At 42.5% G+C, this 16965-nt stretch overlaps 5 protein-coding genes across 14 annotated transcripts; 4 read left to right on the top strand and 1 right to left on the bottom strand.

The window, feature by feature from the left end:
- The first annotated feature begins 168 nt into the window (after positions 1-168).
- Positions 169-4738, top strand: LOC119006010 (steroid 21-hydroxylase). 5 transcript variants are annotated; one of them, XM_037074298.1, is made up of 12 exons: positions 169-400; positions 532-720; positions 842-931; positions 1023-1177; positions 1307-1402; positions 1616-1726; positions 1826-1912; positions 2345-2428; positions 2576-2689; positions 2785-2951; positions 3287-3390; positions 3492-4738. In XM_037074298.1, exons 1-12 carry the CDS (start codon positions 280-282, stop codon positions 3743-3745), a joined length of 1572 nt encoding a protein of 523 aa, XP_036930193.1. In that variant the 5' UTR covers positions 169-279; the 3' UTR covers positions 3746-4738. The 5 variants fall into 5 exon arrangements, with proteins under 5 accessions (XP_036930193.1, XP_036930192.1, XP_036930190.1 ...); XM_037074297.1 differs by having other exon boundaries at positions 529-720; XM_037074295.1 differs by having other exon boundaries at positions 169-412; positions 529-720.
- On the top strand, positions 4445-7492 carry LOC119006012. The gene is made up of 8 exons (XM_037074300.1): positions 4445-4578; positions 5089-5370; positions 5457-5738; positions 5818-6093; positions 6193-6453; positions 6556-6660; positions 7144-7169; positions 7285-7492. Exons 1-8 carry the CDS (start codon positions 4506-4508, stop codon positions 7390-7392), a joined length of 1413 nt encoding a protein of 470 aa, XP_036930195.1. The 5' UTR covers positions 4445-4505; the 3' UTR covers positions 7393-7492.
- Positions 7493-7497: 5 nt separating this feature from the next.
- Positions 7498-9992, bottom strand: LOC119006013. Of its 2 annotated transcripts, XM_037074303.1 has the most exons (8): positions 9615-9992; positions 8987-9307; positions 8633-8908; positions 8508-8543; positions 8236-8415; positions 8099-8146; positions 7925-7987; positions 7498-7831 (listed from the first exon to the last, which is right to left on the bottom strand). In XM_037074303.1, exons 1-8 carry the CDS (start codon positions 9679-9681, stop codon positions 7821-7823), a joined length of 1002 nt encoding a protein of 333 aa, XP_036930198.1. In that variant the 5' UTR covers positions 9682-9992; the 3' UTR covers positions 7498-7820. The 2 variants fall into 2 exon arrangements, with proteins under 2 accessions (XP_036930198.1, XP_036930197.1); XM_037074302.1 differs by having other exon boundaries at positions 7498-7987.
- Positions 9993-10140: 148 nt separating this feature from the next.
- LOC119006015 (allograft inflammatory factor 1-like) lies at positions 10141-12964 on the top strand. 4 transcript variants are annotated; one of them, XM_037074307.1, is made up of 8 exons: positions 10141-10158; positions 10486-10548; positions 11278-11365; positions 11458-11519; positions 11672-11738; positions 11836-11877; positions 12009-12174; positions 12519-12964. In XM_037074307.1, the coding sequence occupies exons 1-8, from the start codon at positions 10156-10158 to the stop codon at positions 12604-12606; spliced, it is 579 nt and encodes a 192-aa protein (XP_036930202.1). In that variant the 5' UTR covers positions 10141-10155; the 3' UTR covers positions 12607-12964. The 4 variants fall into 4 exon arrangements, with proteins under 4 accessions (XP_036930202.1, XP_036930201.1, XP_036930203.1 ...); XM_037074306.1 differs by lacking the exon at positions 10141-10158 and adding an exon at positions 10265-10327; XM_037074308.1 differs by lacking the exons at positions 10141-10158; positions 10486-10548 and adding an exon at positions 10994-11143.
- A 110-nt stretch (positions 12965-13074) lies between these two features.
- LOC119006014 (casein kinase II subunit beta) lies at positions 13075-16775 on the top strand. 2 transcript variants are annotated; one of them, XM_037074304.1, is made up of 7 exons: positions 13075-13183; positions 13582-13657; positions 14991-15093; positions 15180-15295; positions 15376-15451; positions 15559-15748; positions 16105-16775. In XM_037074304.1, exons 2-7 carry the CDS (start codon positions 13586-13588, stop codon positions 16193-16195), a joined length of 648 nt encoding a protein of 215 aa, XP_036930199.1. In that variant the 5' UTR covers positions 13075-13183; positions 13582-13585; the 3' UTR covers positions 16196-16775. The 2 variants fall into 2 exon arrangements, with proteins under 2 accessions (XP_036930199.1, XP_036930200.1); XM_037074305.1 differs by having other exon boundaries at positions 13147-13183; positions 13563-13657.
- Positions 16776-16965: the final 190 nt, after the last annotated feature.

The following is a 16965-nucleotide window of genomic DNA, read 5'->3' as shown; positions in this document are numbered from 1 at the left end:
GGTAAACAATCTCCAGAGTGACGGACTGTAATGTCAACTGTGACATGTTGTTATGCCCTTCAGCGAGTCCTGACAATGTTTTATCAGGCTGACTCTTGTTACGTGTTGCATTCATCTTATTATCAGATACAGTGACCCTAAATAGACACTTTAGACGTCCTTGGATTTAGTCAAAGCACCGACAGGCTGAGAGACTGCTGGGACGACTGGTGGTATAAATGTGGCCAGTGGTGTGCTGACCCAGCTTTCTGAAGTTGGACGCCAGCGCGAGGAGGCAGGATGGTGATAGAAATATCAGTGATCAGTGTTGTGGCTGTGTTCCTGGTTTTGCTGCTGTTGATTCTACTGATTTGCAGTTCTGGTCAGAGAGGAGCATCTGTAAATGGAGACCACAAGGGCAGTGAGTCTACAGGTTGTTGTCGTCTATTTTGCTGATTCTATGTTTCTATGTATCACACCGGTCGTACGATCATTTTTATGATTTTTTTTAATGATCTATAACTGTCCTTCTTTACTCCTTTGCCCCAGTAGCTGATTCTGGACTGCTGCAGTGTCTCCATCAGTTCCTTCCCGGCTCCTCCTCTCCTTCCCTCCCTGGTCCTCCCAGCTTCCCCCCCATAGGCAACATGATGGAGATGACACACGATCACCTGCCAATTCACCTGACCAGTCTGGCACAGCGGTACGGACACATCTACCGCCTCAAATGTGGAAACACAAGTAATCATGCATGATTTTGTCACTTCATATTCTCCAATAAAAACAAGCTTTTTAAAGAACGGTTTTGGTCGATAATTGTCTTCAGATGGCCACCACACCAACATCCCTGTGTTTTTTTCAGCCATGGTTGTACTCAACAGCAGTGACGTCATCAGAGAAGCACTGGTGAAAAAATGGTCAGACTTTGCCGGAAGACCTGTTTCATACACAGGTAGACAACTCAAACTATTTTTTTCTATGATAGCATGCATGATTATTGTGCTATTGTTTCTCCTTACGACCTCTCATGTATCATGTATCAGCGGACATTGTGTCTGGAGGAGGGCACACCATCTCTCTGGGAGATTACAACGAGGAGTGGAGGGCTCATCGCCGTCTCGTCCACGGCGCTCTGCAGCGCTGCTGCCAGCAGTCGCTGCATGATGTGATCGAGAGACAGGCCCTGCATCTGAGGAAGGTACGAAACACTCAAGAGTACCAAATTATGCACCAGTGCACAATATGGGGATTCATCTAAAAAATAAAACAAAATACCAAAGCAAAATGTTGGGGAGTTTCCAAAAGGCAATGTTTGTTGGGTGTTTAGGTTTTGATGGAGTATGAAGGCAACGCTGTAGATCTCTCGGAGGATTTCACAGTGGCAGCCAGTAATGTCATCACTACTTTGGCTTTTGGAAAAGAAGTGAGTATCTGTCCTCTCATAGCTCACTTTGTCCCTCCGAGTATTACAAGATCTGTTTCTCATCAGTGAACAGTTGTGGATGTGGCAGGCCTGTGTTTGGTTGGCTGTTTATTTTGTCCTCTCCATTAGATGAATTCATTCATAATGTTCTGTTACCAAACAGTGTATTTCACTGGATGGTTGTGTTCAAATATACATGTCTGTGTTTTCTAGTATGATAAGAGTTCTTTGGAGCTGCAGCAGCTGCACAGCTGTCTGAATGAGATTGTGGCTCTGTGGGGCTCCTCCTGGATTTCTGCCCTGGACTCCTTCCCGGTGCTCAGAGTCAGTAAATATTCATTATCCTGGCTGTAGATCACAGGAAAGACTTGCAAACATCTTCTGACTGGGATGTCACACATTATGTAATTTGTTCTCTCAAAGAAATTACCCAATCCCGTGTTTGCCCGTCTCCTGAAAGAGGTGGCCAGGAGAGATGAAATTATAAGAAAACATCTCAACGATTACAAGGTTGGTAAGAAAGAATGACGGGCAAAGGGCAGAAATGAAAAAAACATTTAAATTTTGAAAAACAACCACCAGAGAGGTTTTATCGGGTCAATGACAAGTTTTAGAAATGAGGGATCGCTTTGTGTGGCTTGGTGATTAGATAACACTTGTATGCAATCAGTTCTAATTGTCTGGAGGCTCTGGACCAATCAGCCATGATCTGCTTTAGTTTTAATACATGTTTTGTAAAACAATGTTTTATTTCCTTGTTTTCGTTTATTTCTTTCAAAACCTGACCTTATTTGACTGACTTTGTAGCCCGCATTTTGAAAAGTGCTCTACACACGCAGATTATAATTGTTATCATAGCAGCCAGGATAATAACTCAGACGTGTTACCCTCTAAAGTCTGTGTTCATTTTTTATCAGCTGTTGTTTTTGTTTTTCTGTGAAGTCACAAGAGAGAAAAAATGAGGATGCCATCACAGGATCCCTCCTCCAGGGCGTTGAAAAACAGCACAACACAGAGCAGGGAGTGGTGAGTGCATAGAGCAGTGACTTCTGAGGACGATCTGTTCAAGCACTGTATTGGCAGCATCCACCTCTTCATTTCAACAGATGTTTTCCTAAAACATAAAGAAATAAACTAATAAATCTACTACTACATCTGTCTTCGTGTCTCCAGCTCCTCACAGATGTTCATGTTCACATGGCCACCGTGGACCTGCTCATCGGGGGAACGGAGACCACAGCAGCCTGGCTCAGCTGGACTGTGGCCTTCCTCCTGCACAGACCAGAGGCACCTTTTGTTTCGTGTTTTTTTACACACAACACCGCATTTAAACATCCTGGAGTCTATCTCAGAGAGTCTCTCCCCTCTACTTTAATCTCCAGGTGCAGACCAAGGTGTATGAGGAGATGTGTACAGTGCTGGAGGGACGATACCCCAAGTACAGTGACAGACACAGGCTTCCCGTGTTGTGCGCTCTCGTCCACGAGGTGCTCAGGCTGAGGCCGGTCGCCCCGCTGGCGGTGCCGCACAGAGCCATCAGAGACAGCAGGTCAGCTGAACGGCAACATGCAGCGATGATGCCAGAAGAAGATCAGTGACAACTCAGCAGACATAAGATCTATAAGATCAGATATTGTGAAACCGCCACAGCCTCATATTCCTACAACATCTCAGTCATGATGTTCTTCGCTTTGATACAAATACCCACACTGAACATAGCAATAAAGCAAGAATTGCTTCAGAGGTATTGAATGAGCTCTCTGTCAGCGAGCAGGTGAACACAAACACCAGTTGTAAGGAAGTATGTTTTTCTTGTTCTGCTTTTTTCCAAACTGTATCACCTGCTGTATACGCTCCTCTAACTTTACATTGTCACTTGTTTAGTATTGCTGGTTATTTCATCCCGAAGAACACGGTCATCATTCCCAATCTGTTCGGAGCTCACCACGATCCTGCGGTGTGGCCCGACCCATACAGCTTCAAGCCAGGTACTGCTCTCTCACCGTGACGTGAAGAGCACTCCTTTCGCTCGGCTCAGCACTTCTCAAATAGAATAACTCCTCTCTCTTTCTCTCTCTTTGCCTTTCAGAGCGCTTTCTGGAGGGAGGAGGAGGCTCCACACGTGCCCTGATGCCTTTCGGAGGAGGGGCCCGCCTCTGCCTGGGGGAGTCGGTTGCCAGAATGGAGCTCTTTCTGTTCACGGGCTACTTGCTGAGAGATTTCCAGTTCATCCTCCCTGAGCGGGAGGCCTCTCTGCCCGACCTGAGAGGAGTTGCTAGTGTTGTGCTCAAGGTCAAGTCCTACACAGTTACAGCACGACCAAGAGCAGTGCCTACTCCCTGAACTAGAGGGTGTGCTGCCTATTTCAAACTCGGGTGATTGTTTAAAAAAAAAAAGTTATTTGTTTGTTTTTTACCTGCTGAAGTAAATCCAGATCCTTCACATGTGTGTTCATCAATGCTTCTGTCTCATTGCATCTAATGTTTGATATACTGATTAAAATGTATGTGATCATGACCATGACCTCCTCGTCGAGGAAGAGGCCAGACATCAGCATCACCAGCTGAAGAGGATTTTCTCCAGAAGGTAAAAAGAACGGAGTGAACACTGTTCAGGGGGAGCTGCATACAAATCAAAATCTGGGGAATATGCAACTCACTGTAAAACTGAAGCTGATCATATACCAGGACCTGTACAAGGGCAAGCAATGTGTGTGATAAAGTCTGGCAGCACCAGCCGGGGGACAACTGCTGAACATGCTGCTGAACATTTAAATACCTTCCCTCCTGTGGAAAATGTTCAGCAGACCTCCTCCTCGTCATCACTGGGTCGGAGGAACATCTTATAGAGGAGTTTGTATTCACAACATCTATAGGCACCTGGCTGATAGATAACAGTAATAACAGGCACTACTATATGGTTTTATTATTCACACATGTGACAGACAGATGAAATGTTTCATGAAGCAGAAGGAAGATGAATATGAGTTCCTCTCATGGGCTGGTCTTAAAGAAAACTGTGAGTTCACTTCCTTAAAATCTGTTTTGAAATAAGCTTCTGCTGTCAGAGGATTTAGAAATAAGCAAGAAAAACTGAGAGGAGGATGGCTTCATTTTCACTGTTGAGGCTTTTTCTTCTTTCTTTGACACACGCAGCAGCTGGACTTCAGCCATCTGGTAATTATGGAAAAAAATAAAACGTTTCTATTGTTGATCTGCTGCACAGTTGATTCAGGATATGATTTAATAACTATTATCATCTCTGTGTTGATGTATTTCATAGGATCTTGTAAAATATTTGAAATGTTCACAATTAAAATGAAGCTGCAACCAGTGATTATGTGTTAATCTGCTGATTATTTTCATTATCATCCGATTGGTTGTTTACTCTGTAAAATATCGAATAACCTTGAAAAACGCTCATTACAACTTCCAAAACCCAGATACTTATTTACTATCATGAAACAGCAAATCTTCACGTTGACGAAACTGGCACTAGCAAATGTTAGTTGCTGTTAGACAGTACAAACAATACTTTTAAAAGACATATTCGTCAAACACTGGGGCTTTAACTTTAATAATACATGAGCATCAGCTGTGTGACAAATAGAATCAGTCCATGATGGAGGGTTGAGGCCAACTTCCCACACCTTCAGAAAAGCAATTCCTCTTTGTCTCCTCCGACAGATCATTTAACGTTTTCTACATTAGGAGGTCGTGTCACTTTGCCATGTGACATACACTCCCATACTCCGTCCTGCTCCTCTATTAACTGGAGCGTCTCTGGAGAGGTTAAATCGGATCCTCGGGTGGTGAAGGCCGGAAGAGTGACGGCTCCAAACGACCTCCGGCTTCGTCTCCTGAAGGACTGCTCTCTGGAGATCAGTCAGCTGGTGCTCGATGACGCCCGACTTTACTCTTGTGACAACGGAGCATTCAGTTCCAGTGTTTCGCTTTGGATTCTTAAAGGTGAGTTGTCCCGGTACTTCAATTCATATCCGAAATAAGTTGATGACAGTATCGGATGATTTAATTTTTTTTTCCTCATTCACCAGTTAATGAGAACTTGACTGCAGTAAACAACATTGAGCTCGAGTGTTTCCTCAGTACATATGTAGGACTTGTGCCTTGTAACACCAAGGGAGTACATATCAAGTGGATTGCTGAAGACGGCACACCATTAACTGGAGGGAGATTTCACCCTCAAACTCCCAGTGATTGCTTCTCTAAACTGACCTTCACTAAAAAACCGACAGACCATCACAGAAAATGGAAATGCCAGCTGTTTCAGGATGACACGCTCAAGGCCACCGCCAGCTACACAACAGCCGTCAAAGGTACCAAACTCAACCTCACTCCAGATGAAAGATGTGCTTTAAGATGTACAGAGGGTAACGCATGGTCCCTTTCCCCTAGATGGTATAGAGGAAGTGTTCACTGCAGCCGGTGAGTCAGTGTCACTCTCTTGTAGCAGCACTTCCTCTCTCGGGGTGGGTGGCAGCGTGGCGTGGGCTGTGGGGGAAAGGCTGCTGACGGATGATAACTCACCCTGTAAGGGCCGGTGTCATGTGAATACAGACTCATCGCTGGTGATCAGCAAAGTTAGCGCTCTGCACGCTGGGGAATACCGGTGTTCAGAGTCCGCCGATCGGCATAAAGTGTTGAACAAAATCTGGCTGTACACCCTCGATGGTGAGTGTGAAAGAGTGTGCCAAAGACAGGCCATAAAACCTGCCCTAATCACTGCTCCACTGCAAGTAAGAACATCTCCTCTCATGTTTGTCCCTGCAGTCACTTCAGACCGTGGTCCAGGAGGAGATAACCTCACGCTGACTTGTGTGCTCACCTGCTCAAAAGAATGCAAAAATGACTTCAATTTAACTTGGTCTGAAGCTGGCCAGCCCAGCTGGCAGAGCGGGTTGCTGCACGAGAATAACACTCTCATAAAAAGGATATTTGTCCCGGTTCTGTCAACGGCATCAGGTGAACTGACCTGCACGGTGCGTAGAGAGGGCGCTGTGGTGGCATCAAAGAAGTGGCACACCGTCAACCGTAAGTACGCATCATGCTATTGATGCCTTTCCCCCTGAATAAAACCCGAACATGAACACACTTGTCTCTGATTTAGAATGACAGTCGTTTTAATGTCTACAGCTCTGCAAACACCTGCGTGGTTAGCCCTCCCACTGGGGCTCCTTATATGTATCACTGCTGGAGGACTCTGGGTGTACATGAAGAGAAAACACAACAAGGATGCAGGTAAAGAATCTGGACTTAATGTTGGCAATGTGCATTTCTGCAAACCACGGATATGGCGACACTTTACGTTTTAGATGTTCCAACTTTATGTTTCGTGTCTGAGCAGTTTTCAGTATTACGTTGCTGTGCTTGTGGTCCGGTTAGGTTGATTCACAAAACCACTTGGTTAGGGTTGCCCTTGCCACAAACAGTGCTGTTAATTGACACATTCAAAACACCCGGATTTCGACAGCAAACTGTCCCACCGTCTTGTGAAAAACCTCCTGTTTTGCGGTTTTTGCGTTTGCAAATGTTGAAACGTCGCCTTAATAGTCAACGGCGGTCAACAATAGTCAATGAAATGTCACGCCACCACCCCCTGGAAATATTATTGCTTACAAATGCAACTTTTTATTCTTCTCGTATAAGAAGAAAGTTTTTAGAGTTGTGATGAAGATGTGATAATGCCTGACTGACTAATGTTTTCCTGACTTTCTGCTGCAGGAAATGACCGGTCGAATATTGGAATGGTAAGACGAGATGCTAAAAACACAAGAATTGTGCAAGAAAATACCTGTTAAAATCTTTGCTTTTTGGTTTTGTTGTCAAGCTGATATATCCTGATACAACACCTCCCCTTCACAGACTCATGTTTACGACCTGATCGATGATAAAAACAATGAGGAGCAACACCAGCAAGGGCGAGTCACCACCACTGACAGTTTCTACGATTTATTACAGGCTGTTAACTAGAACTAAATAAAGGAGTGTTTTTCCCCTATTGATTTAAATCTTGATAAGTCATTTGCAGTAAAAAATAAAATAAAATAAAGCAATTAATCTGCTTGTAAAAGACAGTAAAGTAGACCAGTGTTTATCCCTCCACAGATATATACATTCAAATTGGATAAAATGAACTGATTTCATGTCTCTATGTCCTTAATGCAATACAGATGGTCAAATCTACAAACACAAACAGGGCAAAGCCTTTTCAACAGTCTAAGACAAAAAGCAGTGGGCAGAATTTCCATGTTACACTTCTGTCAAATGTTCCACAATGCTCAATACAGGTCACAGCTGCGTATCCTCACAACAAAAACACGTTACATGTCTTTTAATACTGCGTAAGTGTGAGCCAGCAATCCACGAATCCCTCTTCCTCTTCAGCAGACAGTAAATGACTAATTATTGACTGCAATGAAGAAGAGAAAACTGTCACTTGGCTATTCTAATATGATGAGAACTTAAGATGAACTTCAGATTTCATAGCTGTGCAACTGCTTACAAGTACACAGGTTCTCGTCATCGAATTCATCGTACAGACTGTCGGCTTCTTGGCTCGCAGGATCTGTGAGGCAAAAGGTAAAAAGTTGTGGATTGTGAGACTTGATAGAGAAAGCAGAAGAGGTCACACTAGGTTGGGGTAAAGGAGGTAGTGAAAGAAAAACACTGAGCTCACCCTCAAAATCAACACTCTCATAACCATCGAGACACTCTGTGTGAGGACCTGATGAACAACAAGAGAACAAGATGCCATGATAACACTTCACTGCTATCAAAATGACGATAAAATCAAAGCTTTTAGTCAAATCAAACCTGCTGACAGAGTCGGGGCTGGCTGCGCAGCTGTCTGGGTGTTGCGTCTGTGGTAAATGAACAGTCCTGTCAGTGCTGCAGTTATGGCCACCGCAATCATGACTGAAGCCACACCTGCAGTGAATGCCGCACTTTTCCCCTCCATCCAGACTTTAGACATCGTCTGATTGGCGGTCAACGCTGAGGGAGACAGGAAGGAATAAATCTGAGCAATCACAACAAAAATATTTCACAGAGGTTCACTGACGAAACTGAAGTTTCTGTTGCAGTACCTGGAACTGTTGTGGCCACAACTGCGTGTTCCACCTCTTGAGGGGAATAGAAAAGTGACACAGGAGTCATGTATGGTGTCATTTGTTGTCAGTGATGATATGTTAAAATGTGCCATAAATCTTACCTTGAACCAGTAGATTAACGTCAAAGCAGCGCTGAGTTTGTCCCACCATATACATACATCTGTACCAGCCGCTGTCACTGTAATCCACAGACTGGATAGCTAACGATGTCCCGTTAATTTCAACTCCTTCAGACTTGATGGAGACTGGACTGGCTCCTTTCAGCATCACCCAGGAGACATTTCGGGCTCCTTGTTGTCCCGATGTAATGTTCACTGGGCAGCGTAGGTTGACGCGTGGCCCAGGTGCTGCTTTCACTGCTTTAAGGGTTTTGCACTCTGAATGAAGGGAGATTCATGTGAGCATGACATAAAAAATAAGGCAAATAATAAGGAGAGTAAAATGTGTAATCTCACCTTTAACTTTTAAAGATATGTTTTTGGCATGGACAAGATCCCAGGCCAGCCAGATCTCACAGCCGTACAGTCCCTCGTCAGATCTCTGTACTTTTGTCAGCAAAAGACGCATCTGTCCGTCTGCATCAGCTTCCCATCTAACACGTTCAGCATCGGGGCTCTTGAGGGTTTTAGGCCTGGCAAGGATAACCCTCATCTGACTGTTGTGTGTGGCATACTTTGTCAATCTGACTCTGTAGCAGCTCTTTGGATCCAGTACAGAAGAATTAGAACAAGGTAGAGCGACATCTTCTTCTTGATAAGCAACCACTGAGGAGACTTCTTTAAAATGGAAGAGAAACAAAGTTTAAGAATAAGAAGCAGAGTACAACTTGTGTGTAGGACTTTTTTTGTGATCTTGCACACTAATGTATCCACTGCCAGAGCTGCAAGGCAAATCATTTTCACAATAAATTGCAGACCTTTGAAAAACATTAGATAGGAAGTGTGTGTACGCAATGTTTTTAGGTTAGACAATACAGTCACATTTATTTTGCCTGGCCACAAAAAAGAAAAGAAAAGAAAAGAAAATGCATCACAATATTCACTGATTGAATCTGGTGAAGAAAGTATTGAGTGGCCCACTCACCTCTGCATTCTGACATGACCATTAACTGAACTAATAACAGGAGACCTCGCGGATAAAAAGCTGCCATTTTCAGTGTAATGCAACCGAGTGGTGAGACAAAAGATTACTGACTGTGTGACTTTTTCTCTCTTTGTCTCCACCTATTCTTGGTTCTCTTTGAGTCACGCGCATCCGTCAACACTAAACTACCTGTGGGACTGACAAACATCAGTGGATCCTTTCTGGTTTTTATACTGGCCACATTATGTGTCTAACAGAGACACCTTGTGGCAGGAACACGACATTACATGAAACAGACAGATGGCTAGAAGAGCACTAAGTTGATGATCACAGGGGGGATTTCCAGGTCTGACACCGTGGGCCTCCCCTCACACAGAGCTTGGAGGAACTCTTCACTCAACAGTTGAGCCAAAATAAACTGATCGGGCTGTGTGACATAATTTTAGATGACACCAAATACAAAAAAAAAAAAAAAGAAAAAAGAGAGGAAACATCTGCCCTGAGGTATTTCTTAGTTTCTGACTCCAGGAATGTGGAAGAAATGGTATAACCCCCCCAAACTTACTCGCTTGACCTCCTTTACCAAATCACACACAATTACTACTTAGAGTAAAAGCTTCAGAATCATTTTGGTGGTATTTGGTGGTGTCTTGTTAACAGGGTGAATGGTGGCTCCGTCACTTGTTTCTGCACTATGTAACTTCACTGACAGGGTAGGATCACAAAGCGTTTTACAATTCACGGCAGCGCTCTCTGGGGCTGCTCAGCCTCAACCTTGTGATTTTCAGGGAGTTTCCTGAATGCAACCTGTAACTGCTACATAGTGCAGCTGTGAGTTAGATGTTCACTGACTCTGTTGATGCTTTGACAGCTGGGAAGAGGAGGAGGAGGTTATCCAGAAGTCCAGCAGCCCTCCATGGACTCCATGACTGAGGTGAAAAGAGAGGACATTGACACAGAAATTCGGGACTCCGAAACAATAGGCGACACCAAATTGCACAAAATACAAACTGTTATGGAATGAGGTGGGAAAAGTGAAAGAGCAGCACTTGCTCCTCCCTCATTACCACTAGTGAGGTGCCCTTGAGCCAGGCAATTAACCCCCCAACTACTTTGCACTGTGGCTGGCAGCCCTCTGTGTGGCTGCACTGGGGCAGCTTCTCAGTGTCATTTTCTGTAGCTGCGCTACTTTGAGGATTTCCTGTCAAAAGCGGACACATCGCTCTCAGTGAAAGTTTGCTGAATAATAAGTTTCCAAAAATATACAGGGTTTTTACCCAAACATGCCTTATAAGCAGATTGTCTCGGCAGAGTAATGTGCCTTGCCTTCTGAAAGTCACAGTTCTCCTTGCTGCGTCGCTCTTCCTTCCTTAAATAAAAAGCCAAAATAGTTTCAAACCAAAGGAGGTTACTTCACTCTGTTAATCGACTGCATTAAAACCTGCACGTCTGAGTGAGCTCATCCTGGCCACGATGTGTGTGAAGTTCTATTGTTAAGTAAGACAGGACGCTTTGTTTCCCACTGTGGTGTAAGTCAGACTGTGTGCAATGTTACTATGTGCAGCCCCCACTTGACCTCTGTTTTGCGGCAGCTTTATATTCTACAGAGGAACCTCACCAATGCTAACTGGAACTTCACTTCCTCTTGTGGCTCGATTAACAGAAACACCATCGGTGCTCGTCACACTCTCAGTGTTGCTTTCAGAGGCAGCTCTCAGCTCTGTGCTCAGAAATGGACAGCGGTGCTCAAGGTTAGTTTGCCTTTATTTCCTGCTTTGTCAATAGAATATTGTATTTGTATTTATGATTTGTACAACATCTGTGTGTTGGCTGTTTGTCACAGGAGGTAAAGCGTTTGGTCTTCTCAAGACTCAACAGGAAGAAAAATTGAACTCTATCAATGAGGTGAGTTGATACCAGGTTACCATCGGTGTAAATGTTTTTTGTTAATCATTTCTTCTACACACACGGGCTGGACACAACAGCTCGACACCTGTGGGAGACCAATAATAACATTTCAGATCTATTTATATTATCTAATCATCACTTCCCTGCAGGCTTATCTCTCAGATCCCCAGTATGCAGAAGAGGAAGACCTCAGCTCAAAGCTTGAGATGTTTAAAAGTGAGTGTTTTGTTTTTGTTTGTTTTTTTGCTTTAGGAAGTTCATTTAGTGCAAAGGCATATGATTTGAAATGACATTATATTTGCTTGTATTACAGAGAAATACATGGAGTTTGATCATAACGACAAAGGAGAAATAGGTAGAATTGCTCTGCCCCTAAAATATCTTCAGCTACATTTAATTCACAGCAATGTTTTTGTTTGTTTTTTCTGCAGAGTATGGATAACCACCGCTTACTCACTTGCTTTCTCGGTACTTTCAATTCTCTAGATATCATGGGTTTGAAACGGATGCTGGAAAAACTGGGATTGGCCAAGACTCACTTGGAGCTGAAAAAGATGATGTCAGAGGTCTGTGGAGGAACATCGAAAGAAACCTTCGGCTACCATGACTTCCTGAAAATGATGCTGGGAAAAAGGAATGCCATTCTAAAACTGTGAGTGAATACTGGGTAATTCAGGGAATGGCTGGAGAGTTGCTGTGTGGCCCACAGGAGAAATGGGGTTCAAGGAAAATGACTGGTGATGTCGCCGAAAATCCAGAAATCAACTTGTGTCTCTTAATACATAAAGTATAACCTTAAAACTACATATGTAAGTGGTCTCAGGTAGCTGGTGATTAAAAGAAAGTGAAACAAACTATGATGAAAATTTAAAAAACAAAACAAAAAACCCCCTACTCTTTACTGTATAAGGTTTGCAAGTTTATGGTACTGTCATGTACAGCAGCCTACATGTCATTTTTTTCATTTTTTAAAAATTATTTTTATTATCATTTCAGGATCTTGATGTTTGAAGGCATGGGGAAGGAGCAGGAGTCCAAAGAAGCTGCACCACCTCCTCGCAAAACCTTTTCAGACTTGCCCTGAGGAAGAGGCCCGCCGTCACAGCAGGACATGACTGTAATAGACTTTTTTGCTTAAGAAGATTAATGTCATTACGAAACTACATCAAACAAATGAAACAATGTGCAATTCTGAGGAACTTTTTGTGTGACTGCGGCTACATCACAGATTGTCCGCCTATATCCTCTGTATGATGTTGCATTACTGCAACACAAAAACAACCTATTGATGTTTGAATCTACACAGGAGTGGTCATTAGACAAAACTGTTGTGATATCACTTGGTTTTTATGTGAGATAACCAACATTTTTACGCTTACGCAATGACAATGACATGCTACCACAGTTGTGTTGGAAATTCATTAAAAAGTGAATAGAAAAAACATTTGTTTTTGTTCCTGTTCTGTCTCAAAAGGGCTAAATCAACCACACTGTATACATGTTAGTTAACTTTCGCTGTGGAGGCCTCTGAGAACATGCGTCATGAGGAACTTTATTTTGAAAACTGTGAGTGACCGGAAAAGGGATTCGTCATCCATCCCGGAAGCGAGGACCAAACTAGCTAAGCTTGCAAATTGATGTGTCCACCAATATAGAAAAAGGTGAGAAAAAAAATGGCTTTCTGTCAAAACTTATGTGCTTTCGGGGGACAGCGGCATTGCCTCAAAATACATACTGCAGTTGCAATGTTTAATTTCCTCGCTATCTGCATTATACGTGCTAATGCTAACGAATGCTTGCAAGCGAGCTACCGTGTAATCAAGAGCTAACGGCTAGGCTAGCAGCTCAGGGAAGCAAACTCATTGAAAATCGAACATTATTTACAGTACAATTGCATTTTTGGTCAAGGCCCCCGAAGTATTACTTTCACTTTTTTGTGCCTATGTTACAATTAAATGTTAACTCTGATGTTTGTAAAGTTTAATCTCTAGAATTAGTCGGCTTTTAGCTGTTAGCCAACCGGCGATGAAGCCACTGCAGCTGTGTTTTGGTTTGACAGGAGGATGAGCAGCTCAGAGGAGGTGTCCTGGATATCCTGGTTTTGTGGACTGAGAGGGAATGAGTTTTTCTGTGAGGTCAGTATCCAGTATTATTCTTAAACTTGGATTGTAGATTAGGACCCAGATTTAAATGTGCATCGAACAAAATACGGAGGTAATCAGAATTCACAGGTACACAAAATGCAAAAAATACAATCACATTAAAATATATTTCTTCCCGTTTTGGAGGGCATTTAATCATAATGGAGGCGTGTGGCTTTTACTGATTGTTTTCTTTACACCATACCAAAGCATGAACATCACATCAGATTGCTGAACACATTACAGACATTTCAGTCAACTCAAACCTATCCATACATTCACTGTATGTTAGGGCTACATTATATAGTATAGTAGCAGAAAACCCATTGCATTTATTTTTGACAGATATTGTGATTGCACTATGATTCATGTGTATTGAGAATTATAGTTTTTCACAATTTTAATTAATACCATGATGATGTGACATTTGTCATATGACACGTGTTCTTACATCTGGTGAGAAGATGTGTGGACCAGAGCGTCTCTGCAGCTGTACAGTGCTTCACTATAAAGCTGCTTTGTCACACATTTAACCTCAATCAACAAAATGTAGCTCCTGTAATTTGGATATTGCACTTAGCCATATTGCTTTTTCAATATTTTGATTGTCTGTGCAGCCCTAATTTATGCATGTTTATCAATGCAGACTGCCAAATGTGCTTCATTTGAATTCCAATTTTGGAAATTGACTTTAAAGGTCCGGTGTGCTGGATTTAGAGGGACCAATCGGCAGAAATTAAAAATGATATTCATAATCGTGTTTTCATTGGTGTGTAATCACCTAAAACGGAGAGCTGTGTTTAGCAGTTCAGCAAAAGCAGTGTTTCATCTCTGCTGCATATTTATGGATGAAATGACAAATAAATAGACTTGCAAAGTGTAACAGTACTACATATGTTTTCATCGGCCTTAAAATACCTGTTGATTAGTTCAACAGAAGGGATGTTTTTTTTCCAGTTTGTAATGATGTGTGCCATTTGGTCGTCTCACATGAACACTGAAGTTTAAGGCCAAGAACTTCCCTCTGCTGTTTGCTACTAATCTTTTCCACTGGAGCACACGAGGCCTTCTCACTCAAAGAGCTCCTTCGTGAGACATGTGAGAGAAAAAAACACTTCAAATTAAAAAAAAAAAAAGGTTTGTCTGACACGTTAGCACTCACGCAATCCAATTCTAATTTTAACTCCTTGTTTTCTCCTTTGGCACCATCCCAGTAATCCTGTTAAGCTCTTGCGTAATGCTTCCACATCGGTGCGCTGAAGCAATGTGCTGTAACTGTAATTAATGCCATTAAAAGCTATTCATCGTCTTCACTCGTGTGTTGCAGGTCGATGAAGACTACATTCAGGACAAGTTCAACCTGACGGGTTTGAACGAGCAGGTACCTCACTATCGCCAGGCCCTGGACATGATTCTTGACCTGGAGCCAGGTGAGAATATCGGTAGCAGTTCCTGTGTGAAATTACATAAAGCAGAGTCAACGCTTGAACTGCCTAAATCCTGTTATTTTTGACAGATGAGGAACTTGAAGACAACCCCAATCAGAGTGACCTGATAGAGCAGGCAGCAGAGATGCTCTACGGGCTCATACATGCACGTTACATCCTGACAAACAGAGGCATTGCACAGATGGTAAGATGTTACTTAAGAACTGTAGCATAAATTCTGACGCGCTCTGTGACACTGATTTCTAAATTTGTTGCTCTCCGTAGTTGGAAAAGTATCAACAAGGGGATTTTGGTTATTGCCCCAGAGTCTATTGTGAGAATCAGCCAATGCTTCCTATCGGTAAGTCTGACTTTTCTTTACCTACACAAGACCTCTGCTGCACCATTAACCTTTGTCCATGGCCATGATGACACATTCAACAATCACTGATCTCTTGTCTGATGTAGGTCTGTCAGACATCCCCGGAGAAGCAATGGTGAAGCTTTATTGCCCAAAGTGCATGGATGTTTACACCCCCAAGTCCTCCAGACACCACCACACAGATGGAGCCTATTTTGGGACGGGGTTCCCCCACATGCTGTTCATGGTGCACCCAGAGTATCGCCCGAAGCGACCAGCCAACCAGTTTGTGCCAAGGTGTGTTTGACCTGATGCTGTTATTTATTGTTAGCGTTAACACACCTTTATTGGTGTGTTTTAAATACTTTGCCGCCAAAAAAATAATTTAGCCTTCAGACTTTATTAGGGCTGGATATTGAAGTCTGTCTTGTTTCAAATTAACATTGAGTACCAGGTCAGATTTGTCATCTTTGTATCCTAATTAAAGTGTGTTTTTCATTTTTTGCTGTATCAGTCCTGAAACTTGGTTGTGGTAGTGGCACTAGTACTAATTAGTTTTATACAAAAGCAGCAGCAGGACTTGACCCCAGATGATTTAAAAGGTAAATCTCTCTGTTCAGGAATTGATTGTATTTTTCTTTTTGTTTTTTCAGGCTATATGGTTTCAAAATCCACCCAATGGCTTATCAACTCCAACTTCAGGCTGCTTCAAGTTTCAAGAGCCCAGTCAAGACAATTCGCTAGAACTCCGCTTTGATGAACCCAGTGGACTCAAAAGACTTTTGTTTACTATATGTTTGAAGATATGGATTAGATAATCCCAGTGAATTCCTGTACAGTTCCCCAAACTCACCTGTGTTGATAGATTCAGACATTTCATGTCTTTAGTGAAACAGTTACAGATGACCAGGTTAGTTTTCCCACATACAACATGTAATTATTCCAGAGGGTCAGATGCCTGATTCTTAATAATTGATGTTAATTCATCTTTCACATTTCTGAGAGAGAAAAGTGGCTTTAACTCTGATAATGAAGGCTACAGAGTGCTTTGTGGCTCAATTGCAGAGGATTGAATGTACCAGGAAATCTTGCCACCAGCCCATGACAGGTTTGCCTTATCTGCGATACAGTCAGTCATTTAATTGCATCAAACATGAACTTCCTCTGCAGAATAGATGTTGGAAATCTGCATAAGATTTGATTCTGTTAACACGAAGGATTTTATTTGAAAATAGCAATACATGTAAATGAGGTCAGGTGCTATTTCCAAGAAACAACGATACCAAATTAAAGGTAGAAAGGACGATCTTGTGTCAAAAATGGACCTATGTTTGATTTCATTGATTTTTTTTCTGTGACAGTATTTTCCTGATAGTCCTGTATTTGTAGTTTCATCATGTTTACATCATTATTACAATCTGGACAGACGTGACATTGTTGATTGAACAAGCAGCAGCAACTACTGTGGAACAAGTGAATGACATTAAATATTTATTTCTTACCAGGATTAAAGT

The sequence above is a fragment of the Acanthopagrus latus genome, chromosome 17, assembly GCF_904848185.1.
Source record: "Acanthopagrus latus isolate v.2019 chromosome 17, fAcaLat1.1, whole genome shotgun sequence".
Lineage (NCBI taxonomy): Eukaryota > Metazoa > Chordata > Actinopteri > Spariformes > Sparidae > Acanthopagrus > Acanthopagrus latus.
This window is presented reverse-complemented; position numbering and strand designations above follow the sequence as displayed.

Bases quoted from the DNA above. Each gene is read 5' to 3' on its own strand.
- LOC119006010 (XM_037074295.1), top strand. From the start codon at position 280: ATGGTGATAGAAATATCAGTGATCAGTGTTGTGGCTGTGTTCCTGGTT. The intron at 1,178-1,306 runs GTACGAAACACT...TTGGGTGTTTAG, and splicing joins AGGCCCTGCATCTGAGGAAG to GTTTTGATGGAGTATGAAGG. The intron at 2,690-2,784 runs GCACCTTTTGTT...TTTAATCTCCAG, and splicing joins TCCTCCTGCACAGACCAGAG to GTGCAGACCAAGGTGTATGA.
- LOC119006012 (XM_037074300.1), top strand. From the start codon at position 4,506: ATGGCTTCATTTTCACTGTTGAGGCTTTTTCTTCTTTCTTTGACACAC. The intron at 4,579-5,088 runs GTAATTATGGAA...CTCCTCCGACAG, and splicing joins AGCTGGACTTCAGCCATCTG to ATCATTTAACGTTTTCTACA. The intron at 7,170-7,284 runs GTAAGACGAGAT...TCCCCTTCACAG, and splicing joins ACCGGTCGAATATTGGAATG to ACTCATGTTTACGACCTGAT.
- LOC119006013 (XM_037074302.1), bottom strand. From the start codon at position 9,681: ATGGCAGCTTTTTATCCGCGAGGTCTCCTGTTATTAGTTCAGTTAATG. The intron at 8,909-8,986 runs GTGAGATTACAC...CCCTTCATTCAG, and splicing joins CATATCTTTAAAAGTTAAAG to AGTGCAAAACCCTTAAAGCA. The intron at 8,416-8,507 runs GTACTGCAACAG...TGTCTCCCTCAG, and splicing joins TGTGGCCACAACAGTTCCAG to CGTTGACCGCCAATCAGACG.
- LOC119006015 (XM_037074306.1), top strand. From the start codon at position 10,280: ATGGTGGCTCCGTCACTTGTTTCTGCACTATGTAACTTCACTGACAGG. The intron at 11,366-11,457 runs GTTAGTTTGCCT...TGTTTGTCACAG, and splicing joins AATGGACAGCGGTGCTCAAG to GAGGTAAAGCGTTTGGTCTT. The intron at 12,175-12,518 runs GTGAGTGAATAC...TTATCATTTCAG, and splicing joins AGGAATGCCATTCTAAAACT to GATCTTGATGTTTGAAGGCA.
- LOC119006014 (XM_037074304.1), top strand. From the start codon at position 13,586: ATGAGCAGCTCAGAGGAGGTGTCCTGGATATCCTGGTTTTGTGGACTG. The intron at 15,296-15,375 runs GTAAGATGTTAC...TGCTCTCCGTAG, and splicing joins ACAGAGGCATTGCACAGATG to TTGGAAAAGTATCAACAAGG. The intron at 15,452-15,558 runs GTAAGTCTGACT...TGTCTGATGTAG, and splicing joins TCAGCCAATGCTTCCTATCG to GTCTGTCAGACATCCCCGGA.